The 18,815-nt window shown below is 46.1% G+C and overlaps 1 protein-coding gene across 3 annotated transcripts; it reads left to right on the top strand.

The window, feature by feature from the left end:
• Positions 1-139: 139 nt before the first annotated feature.
• UTP14A (UTP14A small subunit processome component) lies at positions 140-17,492 on the top strand. Of its 3 annotated transcripts, none has more exons than XM_081567502.1 (15): positions 140-211; positions 1,391-1,469; positions 2,320-2,390; positions 2,805-2,869; positions 4,224-4,366; positions 4,672-4,827; positions 9,552-9,671; positions 9,770-9,864; positions 10,741-10,861; positions 10,944-11,021; positions 11,486-11,876; positions 13,936-14,333; positions 15,070-15,263; positions 15,393-15,492; positions 17,056-17,492. In XM_081567502.1, exons 1-15 carry the CDS (start codon positions 186-188, stop codon positions 17,326-17,328), a joined length of 2,310 nt encoding a protein of 769 aa, XP_081423628.1. In that variant the 5' UTR covers positions 140-185; the 3' UTR covers positions 17,329-17,492. The 3 variants fall into 3 exon arrangements, with proteins under 3 accessions (XP_081423628.1, XP_081423629.1, XP_081423630.1); XM_081567503.1 differs by having other exon boundaries at positions 4,672-4,831; positions 9,556-9,671; XM_081567504.1 differs by lacking the exon at positions 4,672-4,827.
• Positions 17,493-18,815: the final 1,323 nt, after the last annotated feature.

Here is an 18,815-nt window from a genome sequence, read left to right as displayed (position 1 = left end):
CAGACTCCGGATTCCCCGCGGAAGCCTCCCAAACTGGTTAGTTCCTTGCACACTTCGAGGCGGGCAGGAAGTGACGCCGCTAGTCGCGCGTGATTGGCGGAAGCCGAAATTGCTTTGCGGCCGGTACAGAAATCGCTTTCCTTTCGACTTCCGCTCCTGGTCCATGTGAGAGACAGGCTGCTGAGATGAGCGCGAACCAGGCTGCGGAGAGGTGAGGGGTAGCGATCGGGGAGGGGGTATGAGCCTCGCTGGGGGTCGGTTTTCCCGGCTTATGAGAAACAGAGACTACCTTTTAGCTGGCGACAGTTGTTCCCCTCCCAGGATCTCGCTATTCGTTACTGTTTCCATGATCCATCCTTTAAAGCCCTGTTAATTTAATTCGCCCCCTCCGCTCTCCATCTTCTTAGTCTCATCCCTGTTGATGGTGTTGCGGTTTCTCCCTCTCCAGCTAAATTAATGTAGCACTTTCCTCATCACGTGACTCCTTTTGATGCCGCTGGTGGGGAGCGTTTCCGCCTACTGCGCAGGCAGTGACTTCGTTATAAACTCGCCTTATCTTGGAAACCTTTGTTAATTGGAGTCATCCACGACATTTTAATTAAGTACCTACTTTGCTGAGCAAGCTCAAGCTGCTTTCTTCCAATTCCCTGTTTTTCGATTTCTGAGAACAAGTGATCAAGATGTCACTTTTGAGTAAGCAGCACCTATACAGGTGTCTTCCATGTGGCAGTTGCTTAGAAATATTAATGGTGAAGTTGCCTTGCCTCAAGGGCCAGCAACAGCATCTTCTGCCACCTTACCTGCTGCTAAGTCACCTCAGTCGTGTCCGACTCTGTGCGACCCCATAGACGGCAGCCCACCAGGCTCCGCTGTCCCTGGGATTCTCCAGGCAAGAACACTGGAGTGGGTTGCCATTTCCTTCTCCAATGCATGAAAGTGAAGTCGCTCAGTCGTGTCCGACTCCTAGCGACCCCATGGGCTGTAGCCTACCGGGCTCCTCCATCCATGGGATTTTCCAGGCAAGAGTACTGGAGTGGGGTGCCATTGCCTTCTCCGACCTTACCTAGGGTCTGACATTTTTATAGCCTCCCAGAGGTCCGTGGGAAATGCAGTGCCAATCAATCACTGAAGAGTGTTAGATCTTTCCATTTTCATGCAGTTCTGTATGGGTATTACTAACACTGCTCACCTTTTAACAGGGGATGCCTGCCTTCTGCAGTCCAGATTTTATGTCTTGGAAAATTTCCAAAGATGCGCAATACTACTTGGTTTGCACCTCTTTCAGGGGATAAGACTATTCTGTACTGAGAACTGAAGTTATGTTTTAGAGATCATTTCAATATAAGAAAAATTGCTTCAAGTGATAGTATTTCTCTTTTATCTCCTTTAGCAACCTTCTGGCTTCGAACCAACAGAAAGAACTAGAGGATTTGCCAAAAAACTACCCCTTGAGCACCAGTAAAGATGAAGTGGGTGACACTTGCTAAACTGCCTTCTCCAATTTCCCTTCTGTTTCAAAATTAGGGTAGAGGGCACACTTCATGGAAGGAAAAGGGGTGGCAACATTGTTTATACTTGTTCAGGTCTCACAAATAAATTTCAGTTACAGGTTTCCAAATTAGAGCATTTCTACGAAACCTAAGTGAAAATGACATAAAGCAAAGAAGCGATTACCTTAGGACATACCTTGCTAATGGAAACACAAAATAAATCAAGATAAAGTGTAGATGCTCACAGACACAGTTAAAGCTATGGCAGCTTGATGCTGAGATGCTAAGTGTAGTTTCTGAGGAGAGGGCCCAGTGGTGCCACTTGGAGTGTGTGTGCCATATGATTTCCCTATTTCCAAGTTTGGATTTCCATAGAGAGTTACTTGATTTTCTGACTGAAATATACACATGCATAATTAAGCTGGGCAGCTGCTATAGGAATTCCAGCTCTTTATTCTCTTGAGAAAACTACTTACATTGGCTTTTTTATGTCAAGGTTCCCATGTCATATCACACTATATATTCCATATCACACTATATAGTCTATACAGAAATATTATTCTGATGGCACTTTTCATAAAACCAGTTAAGACAGAGTATGGCATTAGCTCCTGATTACTAAGGCTCTATATTCCTTACAGTGGGGAAATTTGGCTTTTTGAAGCAGTTCTTCCTGTTTGAGTGAGCTGGAATGCCTGCACGGCAGACCATCTGATTTCCCAGTTCTCCACTGACCAAAAGAATGGGAGATTTTACATGGGACTCAATTTCCATACTGTCTTTTCCTTCCCCTCATCGTTCTGTTGGTTCTTCCTTTTTCTGTTTCCAGGGGGACAGTGATGGAGAAAGAAAGCATCAGAAGCTTCTGGAATCAGTCATTTCACTTAATGGAAAGGATAGGTAACATCCCCTTCAATATGGACATTTCTGACTAGCTGATTCCATGGGGCTTACCTGCAGCTAACATTTATTCAGTGCCGAAGACAACATTTTTCAGCATCATTGTTAAGAGCATGTACTTTGGAGACTGTAGACAAATCCTCTGCGTATCAGCTTCTTCAAATAGAAAATAAGATTGACATGTCCCAAAGTCACTCGAATAAGTGGCAGATCGGGGATTCAGATCCAGACATGTTTGAATCCAAGTCCAATACCTTTTTCATTATGCCTACCTTGCACTGCCTTGTGTTTTTGAGAGGCTGTTTTCATTAATAGATGGTTAAACTACTGTGTCCAACTTAGGAACATATTTCCTGGTTATTTTGTGACAAAACCTAATCCATTCTCTATGTATTCTGTTTTGCTTAATTTCAGGCAGAAACTGGCTGAGAGGTCTGAGGCTAGTCTGAAGGTGTCAGAGTTCAGTGTAAGTTCTAAAGGTAAGTTAACAAGGGAAACTGTCTGCATGGATCTTGTAGAGGTCCAAAAGCATAATGGTCTACTTCCCCTTGGTGCCCTCTTTCCAGCTATTTTTGATGTGGTTAGTGAATCATACCATACATACCCATGAGTGGATGAAGAAGGGTAATCGGATGCTCTTGAATTTCTTCCATTTCTAAAAGAAAATGAAAAGACCACAGTCAAGATCTGCCATAGAGCTTAATGAGCTAACTGTATCTAAGGTTTTTTTTTCCTTATGCCCACCCACCCAAGAACCAATTTTTACCCCTGGGTGGGGAAATGATATCACCCCAATTGAGAATATATGATCTATAAATAGAAGAGTTGAGATTTTCACTTGGTACTGAGTCCAGATGCCAAATCTTTCCCACTGTATTTACAACTTAGGCAAGGTGAATGAGTTAGGCACTTCTAGGAATCCTTAATGTAACCTTTCAGCACTGGTAACAATGTATTCTCCCAAGCTTACCCATTCAGTAAATACTTACTGTACCTTTACTATGTATAAGTTTCAAGATTTGTTTAGATACAGAGTAAAGAATAAGTTACTGAATTCCTGGGGCTTACATTCTAAGGAAGTGAAACAGTAACCGAATTACAACAAAATGATACAGTCAAGTGCCTAAGCGGCTACTTTCCTTTGGCTAGGCATGAATGAAATGCCTCTGAAGAGGCAAAACTTAAACTGAGATCTGAATAACAAGAAAAGTCAAGCATGCAGAGATAGGGAGTAGTGTTCCAGGCGAGGGGGCAGCTGGTGCAAAGGCACTGAGGAAGAGAACATGGTCAGCATGTTTGAAGAAGAGGAACAAGGTCAGTGTGGCTGGACCATCCTCCACTTGTGGATAACTTGAGGTAGGAGAGGAAGACGGTGGTGGTTTAGTCACTAAGAATCGTGTGTGACTCCTGTGATCCTATGGACTGTAGCCCACCATGGAGCCTGTAGCCCGCCAGGCTCCTCTGTCCATGGGATTCTCCAGGCAAGAATACTGGAGTGGGGTGCCATTGCCTTCTCCGCAGGATCATGACATCCTGTGATTTACAGTTTCAAAACACTGGCTGCTGTTTGAAGAATGGGTTGCAGTGGGCAAGCGTGGAACCAGAAAGACCAGGAGAAAAGCAAATGACTGTTTTAAATAGTTTTCTCTCTTCTACACTTCAACACATTTGGGAATGTAGGAAAGCAGTGCCATCACTCTGGCTAGTGATGGAAGTAAGAGGGCTATTCCTGCTTCCCTGCACACCTGCCTGGCTAGCAGCACTTTCTGCTGAGGTGATGCTGAGGTTTTGCCTCACTTCTCAGTCTGACCAGAAAGTTTGGCCTTTCTACAGGATCAGGAGAAAAGCTGGTCCTTTCAGATCTGCTTGAGCCTGTTAAAACTTCATCCTCATTGGCTACTGTGAAAAAGCAGCTGAATCGAGTGAAATCGAAGAAGACTGTGGAGTTACCACTTCACAGAGAAGAGATTGAGCGGGTAAGTCAAAGAAAATGTGGTCCACTAAGGGGAAGAAACTGACGAAGAAAAAAAAGGCAAGATGAGAAGCGGGGAAGGCCTGAGAAGTGGGAGAGGGGCAAGTTGTGGTTGCCGCACCCTGGAGAAGATTAAAACTAATCTCATGGCAAGTGCAGTCCTGAGAAGTAAGCAAGCAAGAGCTAATCTCTAGCATCCTGATTCTTTCTTGGACTGAGTAACATGGCCTCCTAATTTCCTGCTAGTTCTTTTTAGTTTAATGCTTCATTTTGTGGCTCTTTCTTTCTGTGTGCTTTTGCCTGTTTCAGATCCACAGAGAAGTGGCCTTCAATAAAAGCTCCCAAATCCTCTCCAAATGGGATCCTGTCGTTCTGAAGAACCGGCAAGCAGAGCAGCTGGTTTTTCCCCGGAGCAAGCCCCAGTCAGCCTTTGCTCCCATCGAACATGTGGTCAGTGGCTGGAAGGTTAGTGCCCCTTGAAAGGTGAGGTCACACAGCATGGACATTGCAGAGCCTGCAGTTGGTCTCGTTAGACATGTTAAGCAGGAGTGGCAGCTGTGGTCATTTTAGTTGAGGGATTAGAAAGGGAGGGGGTGGGAGAGCAAGATTCATAGGCGGTAGCTCACCCTTCCTAAGCTTGGAGTGCCCCCTACATGGTTGTTGTTGTTTAGTCGCTAGGTTGTGTCCGACTCTGCCGCCCCATGGACTGTAGCCCGCCAGGCTTCTCTGTCCATGGGGTTTCCCAAGCAAGAATACTGGAGCAAGTTGCCATTTCCTTATCCAGGGGATCTTCCCGACCCAGGGATCGAACCCACGTCTCCTGCATTAGCAGGCAGATTCTTTACCACCAGAGAGGTATCCTGAGCCACCAGGGAGGCCCCCACACACATACACATGATTATCTACATGTTTTTGTGTGACGACGTCTAATTTGCCAATAGAGAAGGAACATCATGATGTTTTCTTTTTCACACCCTGGTTTCTTAAAAGCTTTTACAGCCAGCATTCTGATCTGGGGAGAGACAGGAACCTGGCAGCATTAATGATGCCTTAGGGGGGATATATGAGCAGCAGAACCGAAGTTTACTTGAAAAGGAACACCACATTAAAATATAGCAGATTGGTGATGATGACTAGAATCATAGCAAGTAACTCATTATGACTGAGCTGCAGAAAATAAAAATTATATTTTAGAGCTGGGTTTCCCAAACACTGATCTCAGGCAAATTTTTCAACCATCTGAACTGTAAGGATAATTGTGAATATGGTGGTGTGGGGTTGTCAGCTATTTTTTATTATGAAGTTATTCTTTCCACTTTAATGGTGTTGAAGTAGCTTATCTGTTATGAAATGGTGGTGGTGGTAAATGATGGGGCCAGAGGTGGAACAGCAGTTATGCCAATGGCAAAATTAAAAAGTTAGTAATCCCATGTTGTCCCTGAAGTCTCAGTGTTTAGTCTGAACAACTTCAGAACAGCTAGCCTTTCTTTTCTAATATACCATTGGTTATGGAGTCTATAAGGGGGTGTTCTGTCTTCAGCAGAAAGATAGTCCAAAACAGCAGCACCCTAACCCTGGTTAGATGGTTTCTCTGCTTTCTGTAAATCCCAGAATGGTGTCGTATGTGTCAGGAAGTTGAGATAGTTAAAGCTCATCAAAGTAAACATGGCTTGCCGCCATAGCTAGACATCGAGCAAGGTGTTGTTTATAATGGGGATAAACTCTGTTTCTGATGTTGTTATTGAAAGTCACCACCATTCTCTTTCTAGGATGCTTCCTTTTCCACATGAAAATGAGATCAGGTTTAAAGTGTGGCTGCAGGATGGAAGGGAGACTTTAGGAAAAAAAATTTAAGAGGTAATACAATTTGCAGGATTTGAAAATAAGTATAGAAGAAACGTAGCATTTGACCCCACCCCTGTCCCCCATCTGCTCATTTTTACCCCCATACTCCCACTCAGAGGTCACCACTCCTACAAGTTATCTGTTCTTGTTAAATTAAAAGTTTTATGGATATATTTATGTTTATCTCATTTTTTTTAAAATCAAAAAAGTAGTAGTAATCTACTCCACACTGTTCTGCACCTTGCTTTTTCCAAATGCTGGTGTGATCTTGGAGGTGGCAGGCAAATGCCAAATTGGTCATTAAAGATGAGATGGTGGGGGAGGGGTTGCACTGAGAATGCCACAGCCAGTCTAAGGTTCATTTTTGAGAAATTATACCAATATGGCACAGAGAAGTCAGGGGGTCCTTGGTGGCTAGTAGCACCTTAGAGGGCAGAGCCCAGGGGCTAGCAGTATACTAGTGTTCCTGGAGATAAAGAATCTAGAAAGTCAGCACTTACAGTTTTGGTCCAGCTTCCTAAAATTCCATTTGACTCTAGCTGAGAAGCATTAAAGGGGATGATGTGTGAGAAAGCATTTGTAAATGGCAAAGTGCTAGAAATGAGGTAAGGTAACTTACCACCCACTCCCTCCTTCCCTCCCCTAGCAGCTGGCACCGCCATTTCCGGAAGTGTGCTCCTCAAAACCTTCCTTTCTCAGTGTGCCTGTGGGTGGGGCTGAGGGGTGTTGGCAGAGTCTGGTTGCTAGAAAACAGCACATACCCCTCTGAGAGGTGGGCAGACCACAGTGTACGCCAGACAGCCTTTTAAATGCTATGAAAAGATGGTAGAGAAACCTCTTTGACTTAGAGGACAAACTGATTTTATTAAAAATTAAATCCACTGAATTTTAAACTTTACAAAAATGAAGTAAACCTTGTCAGCTGACGAGGAACTTGCTTTGGAAAGAGCTGGTCCCTGTTCTGTCGCTCTCTTCCCTACTGCCTCCCTGAAACTTCTTTCAAAATGCATTGGTGAGGGGCCTCCCAATGGCCACATCCCAGGTCCTCTGCGTCTTCAGCCTATTTGACACCATTAACATATCGTGATTAAAACTGCTGCCTTGGAACATAGGCCTGCTGTTGTTTTCATGTCTGTTTTGGTTTTTATCTGACTTACCTTAGTCCTTTTTTTTATTCTTGGGCTGTAAACATGGTACAGATCACTGTCAACTCCTGATTTCTGGACCCACATGACCCACATTTCTGGATCCACATGACTCAGAGGCCTCGCCTGGGTCTCCCCTGTGCACTTAAACTTGACACACGACAAAGCACACCTAGTATTTTCCTTTCCCAGACACTTAAGCTGTACTATGACCTTCATGCTGTACCTCAGTCAGTGACATAACTCCTCCCCTCAACTGCCAGCCCACGCAGGGGGTGAGTCCTGTAATTCTGTCTCACAGCCCTGGTTCCTTGTCTCATTTTCATTTGACACTTTCCATAGTACCCCTTACACAGTCACCAGGTTTTTCTCTCCCAAACACAGCACCAGTTGTCACTTTTCTGCTTAAAATCCTTCAAAAGGCTCTCCACTTACAGAATAAGACAGAAGTACCTGGCATCTTAGCTACTGGACAATGCATTGTTCCCTAACATATTTTTCCCTTCCCTAGATCTGTGTTTTTGCTTATACACATCTCTCCCTTTAGGTTTTTTTTCCCCCCTCCTTGTAGAATTGTGCTGATGCCTCAAAGCCTAATTCAGAAAGTCTCTTCCTTCTCCAAGCCTACCCCATCTCCTAATCAGAATTGTTCCTTCCTCTGTGATTACTCCTATGGACTTTTAACCCATCATGTTGGTGGTGGTGCAGTGTCTCTTGCCTCTGAAAGGCTATGAGCTCTATGAGGACAGGAACTATCTTAATTAATTGTGTATTCCTAGCACCCAACACAAGTGTCTGGAATGTAGCTACAATCAATAAGTGTTTGTAAATTGAATTGAATCAGAGGGAGATTCCAACATTGTAATATAAATCACTTTATAGCCTGTGATTGATCACTACTGCAAATACTAAAAATGGAAGAACATGCACCTTTACTATTCAATAGAATAGGTTTATGGTTCGATCAGTAGGGCAGTGTAACATGGGATGATGTGTGTTTATGCATTTGTCCAGATATTTGTAAGTTTAACACTGACTGTGATATATATGGCTTTTCAAGAAAACCACATAAAGTATGTGCATGAGGTTTGAAACTGGCTCTTGCCCAGGGCTATCTTTATGCCTTGCCAAAGTGGACCATGACATGATCAGCCTGATTATTTTAGCCATCCTTACAATATCAGTCAAGCAGCAAACGGGGTCTTTTGTTGACATGTGAAGTCACTGGTTCACAGTCCATTTCATTTCGTTAGCGTAGACACCACCTAGCATGCAAAGTTATCTGGAAAGTGAGACATTGGAGCCAAGTTAAAAACTGACTAGAGTTAATTTGAACTGTCAGGAAGCAGGCTAATTACCTGGAGGTCATTTTGTTAAAGGCAGTGTCTTTTTGTGCTCATCTTAAGACCTAACCTCCCCTTTCCTCAAGAAATATTCTTAAAGGAAGGCTGATACAGATCTGAGGTCCCTAACTTTGTGTTAAGAGTAATCTGCTTCAAATATACATAAGAATTCAGGGACCCTTTTGTTTTGCAACTCTCTAGACTGACAATTTGGAGAAGGCAATGGCACCCCACTCCAGTACTCTTGCCTGGAAAATCCCATGGACGGAGGAGCCTGGTAGGCTGCAGTCCATGGGGTTGCTAGGAGTCGGACACGACTAAGTGACTTCACTTTCACTTTTCACTTTCGTGCATTGGAGAAGGAAATGGCAACCCACTCCAGTGTTCTTGCCTGGAGAATCCCAGGGACGGGGGAGCCTGGTGGGCTGCCGTCTATGGGGTCGCACAGAGTCGGACACAACTGACACGACTTAGCAGCAGCAGCAGCAGACTGACAATTTAGTATTCCTGTTCCTCTGTCCTGCAGGCATTTACCTTAAGACCATCCTGCGTTGATTCTTAAGAGAATGGTATTGTTTTATATATATTGGTCATCTGAACACAGAGTGATTCCCTCGGTAATATTAGAGAGTAACCTCAGAGGCCCCTTGCTGAAGTTACCTTAAATCAGAGTAAAATGTAAGGCTTTATCTGCACCCCTGAACAGCAAGCCTAGAACCCCCTTCTTTAGCTGTAACAGCCCATCCTGTCCAGTTTGTGATTCCGATCACTGTCAGAGTGGATCGCCAAAGGATTATAAAGAGGGAGACTCTAGGAGCATGACTTAAGACTTAGAGTGTTCTGTTACCTCTTTAAGGCAGAAACACCCCTGGAGCAGGAGATTTTTAATCTTCTCCATAAGAACAGGCAGCCCATGACAGACCCTTTACTGACTCCCGTGGAAAAGGCCTCTCTCAAAGTTATGAGCCTGGAAGAGGTAAGTGTGCTAAGCCCTTTGATCCACCCAGGCATGCTCTGTTTCTCCCGGCATTTGCCATCAATCCCAGGGGTCACTGTAAATGTCATTCGTTGTAGGTAAAGAGGCGCCGAGCAGAGCTTCAAAGGGCCCGGGCCTTGCAGTCCTACTATGAGGCCAAGGCTCGAAGAGAGAAGAGAATCAAAAGCAAAAAGTAAGGAAGCCCCTGTGAACCGGCCTTGGGTTCCATGGGAAAAAGTGGCATGGCTAATCACTAGTCCTTAGGAGAGAACCTTTCCCATGCCAGCTGTGGGGTCCTGTAGGAAAAGTCCCAAAGAGGGGTGACTGGCCTCTTTTTTCCTCAAACCAACCTCAGAGAGTTTTGCCTGCTTCAGCAGTGCCTGCTCCTCTGGCTTTGGCTTTCCATCTTGGATTTGCTAAAAACGGGAACTGTTCAGATACTTTCACTCCCTTCCAGGGCATCATGGAGTGGTTCTGCTGAATGAGCTCTGACTTCAACAGCTATGAGGCCAATAGGGCTTCCTTCCTGCCTTTTTTGCCTTTTGGGATCATGTTCTGCTCTTCCCTTGTGCTTGTGCTTTAGAAGCGGAGGGGACTCATTTGTGGAGGTCTGCCCCTGGGGGCTGCAGGGACTGAGGGTCCCACCAAGCCTCGCAGGTCTCCAGCCGGCTCCCTGCAGTCAGCTAGCTCTGGGATGTCCAGTCCATCCCTGGCACTAGGAGACCCCTCGTGTGGTGGGGACACTTACACGTGTGGCCCCCTCATACCTCTCTCACCCTATGCTGCTGCTGCTGCTAAGTCGCTTCAGTCGTGTCCGACTCTGTGCGACCCCATAGATGGCAGCCCACCAGGCTCCGCCGTCCCTGGGATTCTCCAGGCAAGAATACTGGAGTGGGTTGCCAGTTCCTTCTCCAGTGCATGAAAGGGAAAAGTGAAAGTGAAGTCGCTCAGTCGTGTCCGACTCTTAGCGACCCCATGGACTGTAGCCTACCAGGCTCCTCCATCCATGGGATTTTCCAGGCAAGAGTACTGGAGTGGGGTGCCATTGCCTTCTCCTCTCACCCTATAGGTATCACAGAATTCTGAAGAAAGGAAAGGCCAAGCAAGCCTTGAAAGATGTTGAGAAGCTGCAGGTCAATCCTGCTGTGGCACTGGAAGAACGGGAAAAACTTGACAAGGCCAGAATGATGGTGAGGCGGCCTCTAGCCCCCAACCCTTGAACCTGGTTTCCCGGGAAAGCACTAAGGAGCTCACTGTGCCCTTTCTTTCCAGGAGCGAATGAGCCTTAAGCACCAGAACAGTGGGAAATGGGCAAAATCAAAGGCAATTATGGCCAAATACGACCTGGAGGTAAGACACCATCAGGGTGAAAGGAAATATGGAATTGGAGGAAAGAAAGGCAAAGCAGTCCATAAGGATGCTAGCAGAAGCAGAGTTGGGAAAAAGCCATGTCAATGAATGGAAAACCAGGAATCTAAAAAGGCATCAGAAAATTTCTAAGGCAGAGAGGAAAATGACCAGGAACAAGGTGGAAAAGGAGAGATGAAAGGGAAACAGCACCAAAGGCAAGTCCAGTTAAAGAAGAGAGGAGTTGTGTGTTTAAAAAAAAAAAAACAACTTGTTTCACGTGTCGATTCCTTGAGGAGAAAGAATTTGTCTTCCATTTTGTTCCATACCTGTTAACACAATGGTGTATAAGCAGTTTAAACGGTAGGTACCAGGAAGATTGAGAGGAGGCAGCTCTGAGGAGTGGACTGGGAGAGGTGTGACTGCGGTCGCTAATGACAGGCGCTCATGCTGTAACTTTCCCCCAGGCTCGCCAGGCTATGCAGGAACAGCTGGCCAGGAACAAAGAGCTGACTCAGAAGGTCCGGGCAGCCTTTGATGGTGAGGAAGAGGAGGGAGACCAGGAGGAAGAGGAAGAAACCCTTGTTCCTGACATGGTGAATGGGGTGCAGATAAAGGCGAACGGACTGAACCCCTGGATGTTCCAGAATCACTTCAGTGATGCCAAAGAGGCTGAGGTCCAGAAAGACCTGGAAGATCGTGCTGAGCCTGAAGCCCAGGAGACTTCTGAAAGTGAGGAAGAAAGAGCAGTGGTGGAGGAAGAAACCCTCTTGAAAGAATTTGAGGAAAGGCGATCACTTAGACAGAAGGCTGAGCTCAAACACGTGGCAGAGCCAGTGCACAGATGTGTAACAAAGGGTGAGCAGTGGTACACCACAGGGGGGTGCTGCCTGGTGCTGGTGCTCTTGGCCAACTGAGAGGAAAACTGGGCCCGCCCGCCCGCGCTGCAGAGATTAGGCTCTAGGACCTTTCAAGAGAGTGCCATGGGTCCCTGAAGAGAATAGACATTCGTAATGACCGTTTTTCTTCAAAGGCATTTCATAAGCGGGCATCTGCATGGCTCTAGAGTATGTGTTCAGTCTTCAGAAAGACAGAAGTACACCATCCTTGAAGGAGGGGCGGGAGTTAACATCACTGAGACCCGCAAGCCAGAGAGTGGTGCATGTGGTGGGCTGGCAAATCTGAAAATCGTTCACACCCACAGACGCAAAGGTGTATTTTGAGATATTATGAAATGTCTTCAGATCATCCCTGCAGTTGTCTGCTTGTTTGGGGAGGAGGAGTGGCATTTTTAGCACTCTGTTAATGCTGGTTGATATGTTGATGTGGGGTGCAACTTTCTTGATAGGAATGAAGGACTGACTACAAGGTACAGGGTAAATTAGAATTGTTACCCCATGCTTAGACTCGATCTGCATATTATATATATTAGCAACCTTGGCACCCTTGAGGCAGGTTGGAGTTCCCATTCTGGGGACAAAGCAGGGCGTTATAAAGCCTGCTCAGGAAACTAACTGCACTCAGAAATCACCTGGTCTGTTCAGATTCTCGGGTCCAATTATATTTCCTATAAGAATAATGAATGCATTTACATGAAAACAAGATTCTGTTTTTCCATGGCTAAAAAAAATTTTTTTTAGAGCTGTTGTTTAGAATGTATTGGGGGACATTTACTTGGGGTTTTCAGCTAAAAAGTTCCAGGGTTAGTAATTACAAGCAGTCATTTCTGAGAGGATTATAGAAAGCACTAGCCACAGGCCAGGATGGTTCCTCCCAGACCCCTCAAAAACTGCCTATCTAGTGAAATATATTACACAGTTGGTTGTGGAATGAAAGGTAGATAAGAGACATGGGTTCAATCCTTGGGTCAGGGAGATCTCCTGGAGGAGGATATGGCAACTCACTCCAGTATTCTTGCCTAGAGAATCCCACAGACAGAGGAGCCTGGTGGGCTACAGTCCGTGGGGTTGCAAAGAGTCAGATACGACTGAAGCAACTTAGCACACACAGATGATAAATCTGAACGATCTCAAACCTTTGGGGAAATAGTATCCTAAAATAGTGGGAAAGCATGGACCCCAAACAAAATGAGCAAGGAAAGTTGATCCTTGACAATAAACACACATGTCCTCAGGCCAGATCTAAGTAGCTTGTACTATTGACTTCAAGCCAGAGCTAGAGAGAAGGATGAACTTGGGAACAGGAGCAACTTGAGTCAACGCAGGGTACAGTCTAGAAGCATGTCACGGCCATGTCTCCCTCGGGGCTCTCAGAGACTAGTGGTGTTTGCTCAGATGGCCCTGGTGGCTGGAAAGTGCGAGCTACTTGACTGCCACAGCAGGTTGTGAGATGCTGCTTTAAGGTAAAACAATGCTGGATACAGTTTTTACAAGTAGAAAATTGCAGTGTAAATTACAAGTAGGATGTCACAGTTTTTAGAAATTACAAATAATATTGTGTTGGCCAAATAGTTCCTTCGAATTTTTCCCATAAGCTGCAACAGAAAAATCTGAGCGTTTTGGCCAACTCAGTAAATGACAACAAAGTTGCTTCTAGAGGCAAGCTGCTCAAACAGCTTTTTTAATAAAAATGTGGAATTTGGAGCAATCCTCCCAAGTAGAGCCTACTCTCTGGGCAAATTAAGCCACGGCTCCACTTACACAGAGTCACTGGCAAAGCTGGGAACAGGACCCCAAACATCCGCTTCCTAACGTGCTGCTTTTAACTCCTAAACTCCATTGCCTGTGACTTGACAGGTAGTGAACTCACCAGGAGATCCAACGAATGGCATCTTCTCTTACCCACTTGTCGTCATTAGCCTGTCTCCTCTGGTGCCCCATGCCCAGCAAGAGGTCAATGAATGCTTGTGAGACACCACCCACCCTACTTTTCTGACACCTTTCTTTGCTTCCCCCAGATCCTAGCAGCCAGGAGGTGCTGTCCGAATTGAGGGCACTGTCTCAGAAACTCATCACGGAGAACCGTCAGTCAGGGAAGCAAGAACTGAGTTCAGCGAGGACAGCTCAGAGAGAGGAACCTGCCAGGGAGGAAGAGGAGCCCATGTTGCTGCAGAGGCCAGAGAGAGCTCGGACTCTGGACGAGCTGGAGGAGCTGGGCAGAGAAGGGTGTGTTGAAAACAAGGAGCTTCCCAGAACTGCAGTGGAAGGGCTGCAGCTGGAGAAGAATCTAAGTAATCATATTGGCGCCCCCAAGGAGAAGAAAAGGAAGGAGCTAATGATTGATCTCCAGAACCTCCTAACCACAAAATCGCCTTCTGTGAAGTCCTTGGCAGTTCCCACGACTATACAGGAGTTGGTGAGCAGAGCCAGGGTTGTGGGGGGGAATCAGAGCTGGCGTGGAAAGTTTCCTTTCTGCACGAGCAATAGAATTGGAAGTTTTCTGCTGGGGGCACATGGCGGTATTTGAGAGGTCCGGAATAGTATTGCCCAGGTTGGTCCCAGCGACAGCTTAATAGATATAAATATGTGAGTGCCACTGAGACTCCCTCATCTTAAATTCTGAGCCACCACATCCTCCCTGGGGTGACTCTAAAGCCCTCAGAGGACAGAGGGACTCATTCAAAGCTCTGACCAGATGCCAGGCAGGACAGCTCAAAGGTGAGAGAGTCAGTGAGCTGTTGACAGTGTTTTGCTGTACTCAGTGGGATCTCAAATGGTCTGGGGCTCCCTGGTTAAGTCATTGAAACTGCTCAAGTGAGGAGCCCCAGCACCTGTCTTTTCAGGGATATAAGCTGAACGACTCCCACATTCTGGCCAGGCCCACTTGGAGCTCCCCCTCCTGACACTGACTGGTTCCTCCCTCCACCCTACAGCTTCTTTCTTGAAAGTTTTAAATTGTGTCCTATGATAATGAGCTAGGGATATTTACCCTAGAGAGAAGATCAGAGCTTGGTTGGCTGCCATGGGTTTGTGGTGCAAGACCATCGTTGTTCCGCACTTCCCCCTAGAGGGCGCTAAAATGTCACAACCCAACCATCTTGCCACAAACTCGACTCAGGAGGCAAGTGGTAACTGTTCTTGTATCTTCCCAGGATGATGAAGAAGAGAGAGATCAAAGGCAGATAATAAAGGAAGCTTTTGCTGGGGATGATGTCATCAGAGACTTTTTGAAAGAGAAGAGGGAAGCTGTGGAGGCGAGTAAGCCAAAGGACCTGGACCTGACTCTGCCTGGCTGGGGCGAGTGGGATGGTATGGGCCTGAAGCCCAGTGCCAAGAAGAGACGCCGGTAAGAACAGGAAAGAAAGCCCGTCGGAAGGGTACCAGGTTCTCCCACTTCACCCTCCCGTGTCCTCTCTGCCCTTTTGACTAAGTCCTTAATGCGCTTAGTCAGACACCCTGCTGTTCTGCTTTCCAGGTTTCTCATTAAAGCCCCTGAGGGTCCTCCAAGGAAAGACAAGAATTTGCCAAATGTGATTATCAATGAGAAGCGGAATATCCATGCAGCAGCTCATCAGGTGAGGGACAGAGAGCAATTTAGCAGCCTCCTCTTCCGCTGCCCGGCTCTCCTCCTTGGCAGGAGTGTTCTAGTGCTCTGTGGTCAAGAGGTGTGTGTGATCTTGACCACAGATCAGATCTATTCTTGTTTTCACTGGCTCTGAGATGAATAATTCCCCAGATAGACTCTGCTGTTTTACTGGTGGGTGGGCTAAAACTGAATCTTTGCAGCGTTGGTAGGGCCCCCAAATTTGCATTTTCAGCCAGTACCCCAGAAAATGCTGATGCAAATGGGTCTCACAAAACTAAGAGTTGCTGTTCTTCAGGCTTGTGTTTATAGTCCAGGAAATGTTTGGAGGCTATAGGTTTAACCTACGTCCTAAGAAAAATGAAGACCAACTTGTTCAGGACAGTGAAGGGATGTAAAACTGTATCATATGATAATGAGCTAGGGATGTTTACCCAAGAGAAGAGCAAACGAGCACAATCATGGCCTTCAACTCTATTGAAGGCTTTCGTGTGTAGTGCAGCCACATAACATAGCAGTTAGAGGAAAGGCAGCATTCCCATTCAAGGAAAAACTTTCTGCTGGTCCAAAGAGAGAAGGGGCTACTCTGGGGGTGTGAGCATGCATAGAGGGGACTTGGGAATCAGTTGGGACTCAGTGACCTTTACGTTCCCTTCAGTTCTGAAAATCTATGACCCCAAGATCTACCCTAGTCAGTTTACTATTGAAATAAGTTGTATTTTTCATTCTAAAGAGGGGGGAGCTATTTAATAGGTACAGAAGAGAGGAGAAAAATATGATTTCAATAATACTCTGTCAACCCCACTAAGACCCTCCCTTAACCTAAAGAATCTGTCCATCACCACCACCAGGACCGCCTGACAGTACTCAAGCTTCTCTTTGAGCGTTCCATTGAGTATCTCCAGAGACTACTGATTGTAACTTCCCCGTTTTTCTGCTTACGTCTTATTCCTCCTCTTTGGCCACTGGGGAAGCATTTAAAGATTATTTAAGTCTGAAACCAGCACTTTGGTGGAGTGCAAAAAAGTCCTGGGCAAAGAAATGAGACTTGGGAAGAGCATGAAGCTGAGTGTAGTAGCCTGGTGGCGTTCAGGATTTGGGAGTAAATCTTTGGGTTCCTTAAAATATCAATGCTATGAATCAAGGGGAGGAAAAGGAAGGGGATGAAGAGGCAGGGGAGGCACAGATGCACCAGTACTCAGATGTCTGGTAGTCACAGTGCTATATAGGAAGATCCACTGGGGGCCAGCAACCCTGCAGCTACTTAGTGTTCCTCTTGCCACAGGGGCCTTGTTGGGATGGTTTTTCATCCCTCCATTGTGGGGCAAGCCTGGGGGAAGGGAGTTTCTGATCCAAATTAGGCCCCTCCCAAATGTCATCAAGCAGCTTGGCACTCCTAAGGTTGGATGGGTGCGTGGGCATACCCTGGCCTCGGTAGCTCCACTCACCACAGCCATCATGTGGGACTGAGGCTTATGTGCTAGACCTACCTGGCCAGGTCCCATTCGAGTTTACAGCCTTGGCTCAGGCCAAGTCGCTCTGCCTTCCTTTCCAGGTGCAGGTGCTTCCGCATCCATTCACACACCATCAACAATTTGAAAAGACCATCCAGACCCCCATAGGATCTACATGGAACACCCAGAGGGCCTTCCAAAAGCTGACCATGCCCAAGGTTGTCACCAAGCCAGGCCATATCATTAAGCCTATCAAACCAGAGGATGTGGGCTACCGATCTTCCTCAAGGTCGGACCTCTCTGTCGTACAGAGGAATCCAAAGCGACTCTCCGTACGTCACAAAAAACATCTGGAGAATAACTGTGTGGATTGAATTGCTGGAGTAGTGACACCTTGGTGCCGGGAACCAGTAGCACCGACTGTTCCTCCACTGGCCTGGTTTTACTTGGAGCTGCCAGATGATTCCAAAACAAGCCTAGCGCACTGTGGGTGTAGTTAAGCCACGTTTTGGAAATAAAGGCATTTTTATCTATTTAACTGGAATGTTTACTATGTTGTTATTTTCTTACAAAGGACTAAGTTCTAAATTGGACTGGAGGGAAGTTACCCTAGCCTATGACCTTAAGTCCATGTCAGATATAACCATAAGTAATCAGTTTAAAGAGTCGGAGATAGTAACTAAATATTGTATATTCTTAACCTCTGAACCTAGCAGCAGTATGCACAAATCACACAATTGGATTCTGCTCTGGGCTAGTCCTGGGCTTCCCAGGTGGCACTAGTGGTAAAGAACCCGCCTGCCAGTGCAAGAGATATTAAGAGACAGAGGTTCAATCCCTGGGTCAGGAAGATTCCCTGGAGGAAGGCACCACAACCACTCCAGTATGGAGAATTTATGTTTGAGCCTCCCAGCTCACAGGTTGCAGTCTAGAGTAGTTAGCACTTTTAGTCTTACTCTACAGATGAGGTAAATGAGCTTTCAGATATAAAGCTCTATTCCCTTTACTTCCTAATGAAGGGCCAACTCCTCACCATTGTTTATGATTTATTCAGGCATTATTTTGCTATGTGGCAGTTCACGGTCAGCTTCTCAGCTCTGAGTAACCTGCCTTTCTCTGGATGACAATATGTATCAAAAGGGCCCCTGCAGCCAGAGATTCCTAACAAGAAATTGGAGAAACCCCCTCTGATACGGAAAGGACATAGCCACTAGCGCACTTCACCTCCTGTCTTGGAGATAGGTCCCCACAGCCTTTTAAATTATGAACCCTCACCAGAAAAACACACCTACACCATTTTACATACAGCTTCAGGAGCTTTGCAGACATTTGAAATCCTGGGTTAAAAGTTCTGCCCCTCCACGAATTTTCTCTTGCAATTCTCCCCAGCAGTATGGCTCTTTTTTTTCTGAGCCCATCACAACCCCAAGTCAGTTTCCACCTCAATGGTAACTCGTCGCAATGCCTTTATTTTATAGGCTTAAGATTTCAGTTAGTGATCGAGTAAGCACTGGGACCCTAGACTTAACTCTTAAGCCAAAAGCCACGCCATACATGTCTCAAATTCCCAGTGGCAGCTGTGGGCCCCGGTAAACACTGCTCATCCTCTCAAGAACCTGCCTGGTGCTAGGAAGGGAACTGAGTATGTTGATCGTGTTCAGAGCTCAAGGGGTATTTTTAAATTATCCACTGGTTTGAAATTATCTGCGATCCACTTGCTGGCTGACACTGCCCGTGAGGAGGAATGGGGGACCCCTGCCAATTCCTGCCTCTCTTTAAGAGACCTTAACCTTCTCTTGCACTCTTTTGAGCACAAAGCTGCCACTTTTGTCCCACCCACCCCCCCAAAATCGAAGCACCC

This window comes from Giraffa tippelskirchi, chromosome X, assembly GCF_054371585.1.
Source record: "Giraffa tippelskirchi isolate mGirTip1 chromosome X, T2T-mGirTip1v1.2.pri, whole genome shotgun sequence".
Lineage (NCBI taxonomy): Eukaryota > Metazoa > Chordata > Mammalia > Artiodactyla > Giraffidae > Giraffa > Giraffa tippelskirchi.
This window is presented reverse-complemented; position numbering and strand designations above follow the sequence as displayed.